Source organism: Oratosquilla oratoria, chromosome 11 (assembly GCF_046742065.1).
Source record: "Oratosquilla oratoria isolate Oo_2021 chromosome 11, ASM4674206v1, whole genome shotgun sequence".
NCBI classification, from domain to species: domain Eukaryota; kingdom Metazoa; phylum Arthropoda; class Malacostraca; order Stomatopoda; family Squillidae; genus Oratosquilla; species Oratosquilla oratoria.
Window position 1 is genome coordinate 26,187,228 of NC_134787.1, and position 5,000 is coordinate 26,192,227.

Genomic DNA, 5,000 nt, shown 5'->3' on the forward strand with positions numbered 1-5,000 from the left:
ATCGGAAGGACTCCATCTAAGGTCAAACGGGCCTCATTCCAGATTAAAGGTCAGAGAGGCCCATTTAAAGCCAAAGGCCAGAAACACCCCAATCATTGGCAAAGGTCAGAAGGACCCATTTTAAGGTCAAACTTAAGAGACATTACCCTTGAGGTCAAAGATAAAAACCAACATCACGGGCCAACAAGTCCTCTTCGACTGAGCTTCCACGAAGACCTCCTGAAGGAGGAGGAAGAGAAGAAGAGGTAGGAGGAGGAGGAAGAGGAGGAGGAGATCATGAGGGTCTACGTCTTGAGCCTCTTGTGCGTGGCTGGGATCTACGCTCAGCCACCCATAGTCCTTAACGAACTTGCGGAACCAATCGAAGACCTCGACATTTCCGCTTTTGTCATTGCTTACGCCAGCGGAGGATTAATGGAAAAGTAAGCATTTCTTCTTGCTGGGGTTAGTTTTTTTTTTCTATTGCTGTGAACTAAGATTGTGTTGGGTACATACATACATACATATACCAAGGCTTTTTCCCCCTTCCAAGGGAGGTAGCCACAAAGGGAAAGGCATAAAAACACTCCCACCCATTTCATCCCTAAATACACTCCACACCCCTCCCACCCTTCCTCTCATCTGAGCACCTCCTGGATGACGGGTCATCCCTGAAACCTGCCCACCGCCCTGGGTCAGAAGCAGTGTCGCAAGACACAGTACATCCACAGCAAGGCCGCTTCATTTAATCGGCGACCCCCCCTCTCCGTCCCCCTTTGCATATAAAGGGAGGACGGGGAGAAATCCCTTCGGGCTGCGTCAAAATTTACTCACACATACTACCCCCCGCCCATTCCTCCTCATGCAGTCACAACATCATCCATATACAACCATTCTCCACTCACCTCTGTCTTCCGTCCTCTCCCTTCCTTCCTCAACAGACATTCCCCTCTTCCCCAAAGCCCCCTTCACCCCATCCATCCACCTCATCCTAGGACGTCCCCTCATGTTCACTCCCTCCACATCTGCCTTCCATACCTCTTTTACTAGTCTTTCTTCACTCATTCTTTCCATGTGTCCAAACCATCCTAATATTCTTTCATCAACCCTCTCTCCCAATTCCTTTTTCACCCCTGTTCTCCTCCTCACCTCCTCATTTCTCACTCTATCTAGCCTAGTAACCCCCACCATACTTCTCAGACACCTCATCTCAAACACATTCAAACTCCTTCTCTCTTCTTCTCTTATGTTCCACGTTTCTGCCCCATACAGTGCTGTTGGCACAATCACTCCTTCATACAGTCTCCACTTCGCATCCATTCCCAAATGTCTATTTCTCATTACACTCTTTAAACCACCAAGGCATTTACTCGCTTCTCTCAATCTACATTCTACCTCCACCTTCACTCCACCTTTTCCTGCTACACTTGCACCCAAGTATCTAAAACTATCCACTTCCTCCAGTCGCTCTCCCTTAATGTTCACTTCCAGTCTACTGCCACTTTCACACCCCTTGTACATCTCATCACCTTACTTTTACCCACATTTATCTTTAGCTTTCTTCTATCACATACTCTCCCAAACTCTGCCACCAGCTTCCTCAATCCCTCCTCTGACCCTGCCACAAGCGCAGTGTCGTCCGCAAACAACAGCTGGCTCACCTCCCACTTTTCTCCATTTTCTTTAACCATCTCCAATCCCTGACTCACTACCCTAGCATTCACCTCTCGCACCACCCCATCCATGTATAAGTTGAACAGCCAGGGCGACATAACGCATCCTTGACGAAGTCCCACCTTTACTTCAAACCACTCACTCTCTCCATTTCCAATCCTAACACATGCTCTACTACTCACATAAAAACTCTTGACAGCTCCCAAAAGCTTTCCTCCTATCCCATAAATCTGCATAACCTCCCACAGTGCCTTTCTGTCTACCCTATCATAAGCCTTTTCCAGATCCATAAAAGCCCAAAAAACATCCTTCCCCTTTCCTATAGCTTTCTCACATATCTGTCTTACCACAAAGATCTGATCTACACAACCTCTACCCGTCCTAAATCCACACTGTTTCTCACCAATTACTCCTTCTGTTCCTCTCCTAATCCTCTCAATTAAGATCCTCCCATAAGCCTTCCCTACTACACTCAACAGGCTAATCCCTCTGAAATTACTACATTCACACTTGTCCCCTTTTCCCTTGTAAAGAGGAACTATACAGGCACTACTCCAGTCCTCCGGTACTCTACCCTCTCTCCAGCAAACATTAAATAACCTCACCAACCAGTCCACCATCACTGAACCTCCCTTTTTCAGACATTCTGCATGACATCCATCCAGACCAGGTGCCTTACCTGCTTTCATCATCTTTACAACTGCCTTCACCTCATCCTTCCTTATTTCTCCTCCATTCTCCTCACTCATCACTTTCATTTTTTTCGTATTTCCCACTGCAGCTATCTTTCCTTCCCTATCCTCCTTCACATTTAGCAACTCCCTAAAATATTCTGCCCATCTTCCCCTCACTGCCATCTCTTCCATTATCAACTCTCCATCTGTACCTTTTACCTTTTCTTCCCTACGTGATTCGCCTCCTCTTCCTCTCTTAATTTCTTTCCAAAACATCTTTTTATTACTTTCAAAATTTTCTGTCATACTCCTACCCCATTTCACATCTGCTCTCCTCTTTGCCTCCTTTACCTTTTGCTTTACTTCTCTTTTCTTTTCTTTGTACGTCTCATATGACTCCCCTGTCCTCTTTTGTAACCAATCTGTGAATGCTCGCTTCTTCTCTTCTACAACCTTCTTTGTTTCCTCATCCACCATTCACTACCCTTTCTTCTATTTCCCCCTGTCCTTCTTGTTCCACACACCATCCTTGCACACTTTAAGACTCCCTCCTTGAACCATCCCCATTCCTCCTCCACACCCATCTCTGCTCATCCTTTACTCCCTCCCACTCCTCCTTCAGCTTCTTTTCGTACTCCTTCTCCTTTTCCTTTTCATTCAAGGAGTTCACTCTAAGAACCTCCCTACCTTTTGTCCCTTTCCTCCTTCTCCATCTATCCTCCACTCTCAACTTACCTTCCACCAAAAAATGATCTGATATTCCCCCACCCTCTCCCCTTAGCACATGTACATCCTTAACTCTTCCTATCATAATCCTATTTACCACTACATAATCCATTAGCGCTCTATCTACCACCCTTCCCTCCACCACCCTCTCCCATGTGTACTTATGCTTGACTCTCTTCCGAAACACTGTATTTGCTATCATCAACTCTCTTTCTAGACACATTTCCACCATCAACTCTCCACTACGATTCTTTCCTGGAACTCCACACTTCCCAACCACTCCATCGATTGGACCATTTCCCACTCTAGCATTAAGGTCTCCCAGTACTATTACATTGACATTTCTTCCTAAACCCTCTATGCACTCATTTAAATCTATCCAAAAGGCCTCCCTTTCTTCCCTGCTCTTCTCACTGCCCGGCCCATATGCACTTACAAAGACCCACATCTCCTTTCCCAGTTTCACCTTCATCCACATTATCCTTGAGGAAACCTCCTTCCACTCCACTACCCCTTTACCTATCTCCTCACTTACTAGAATAGCCACCCCTTCCCTCCCTCGCCCTCTCTTCACTCCTGATAACCTCCCACTTACACTCCCAAACATACACTCACCCTTCCCTTTCAACTTAGTTTCACTCAAAGCCAACACATCCAACTTTCTTCTCACAAACATACTACCTATCTCTTCCCTTTTACTCTCATCTGTACCACATCCACGCACATTAAAAGACCCAAACCTTAGGGTGCTGGCCCGAGGCCCGCCAGCACCCCTTATGCCTTCACTTTTGTCTTTAGGATGTGTGCCCCGTGGGGCTACAGGGAGAAGGATGCCTAGTCCCTCTCCCCGTCCCTTTCTTCTCGCCTCTTACGATCCAAGTGGGAAAACTTGGTGGCAGTATTCTTTTCCCCCACCACAGGGAATTCCCCCAATCAGAAAGAAAATACTCAGAGAAATGGTACAGGACAGCAACAAGGGGTTGGGGGACAGCATAACGGAGGGACAGTCGTAGTATAAAAGTGTCATCATTTCTCTATGAACAGAATTTCTTCTATCATAGACAAAATGATGTGTTGCTCTGGTCCGTAGGGGCGCCCCATATAGACCCTAAAGTATCGACTGCATGCTACTTTGCCACAATAACAAGCAGCCAATACCCCAGACGGTGTGTTGGGTAGTTTGTTTAATTAGTTATCTATCTGGTTATTCATTTGTTTATTTATCTATTCATGTATACACACACACACACACACACACACACACACACACACATATATATATATATATATATATATATATATATATATATATATATATATATATATATGTTCATTAATTTGGAAGGAGTGATAGTCAGTTAATTTGTAGTTTCAGATCTAAATAATAATAGTAATAATGACAATAATAATAATAATAATAATAATAATAATAATAATAATAATAATAATAATAATAATAATAATAATAATAATAATAATAATAATAATGATGATGATGATGATGATGATGATGATGATGATGATGATGATGATGATGATGATGATGATGATGATGATGATGATGATGATGATGATGATGATGATGATGATGATGATGATAATAATAATAATAATAATAATAATAATAATAATAATAATAATAATAAAAATAATAATAATAATAATAATAATAATAATAATAATAATAATAATAATAATAATAATAATAATAACAATAATAATAACAATAATAACAATAATGGTAATCTGTGGCCCCCGGTAATTCAGCCACGGTCATTGGGTTGACTCAGATTACTTGGAGGCGACACGTTTGACTGATATATTAGTGAATATTACCCTAGTTATCTTGAAGTGCCGCTTCTTGTTGTTCTATCTCATGTCGGGCAGTTTTACTCTTGTGAGGAACATCTGCAGAAGATCGAAGTCAAACGTTTCTTCTCTTGCAGG

At 43.0% G+C, this 5,000-nt stretch overlaps 1 protein-coding gene across 4 annotated transcripts in view; it reads left to right on the plus strand.

Annotated features, from left to right (window-relative positions):
• The window catches only part of LOC143029685 (uncharacterized), a 102,483-nt gene that overhangs the window by 25,267 nt on the left and 72,216 nt on the right, over window positions 1-5,000 (plus strand). For all 4 annotated transcript variants that reach the window (XM_076192515.1, XM_076192516.1, XM_076192517.1 and 1 more), the window contains 2 exons: window positions 1-422; window position 5,000. The exon at window positions 1-422 is cut by the window's left edge and continues 294 nt beyond it; the exon at window position 5,000 is cut by the window's right edge and continues 163 nt beyond it. In XM_076192515.1, coding sequence (XP_076048630.1) covers window positions 277-422; window position 5,000 — 147 coding nt within the window. In that variant the 5' untranslated portion in view covers window positions 1-276. The remainder of the gene's footprint in view (window positions 423-4,999) is intronic.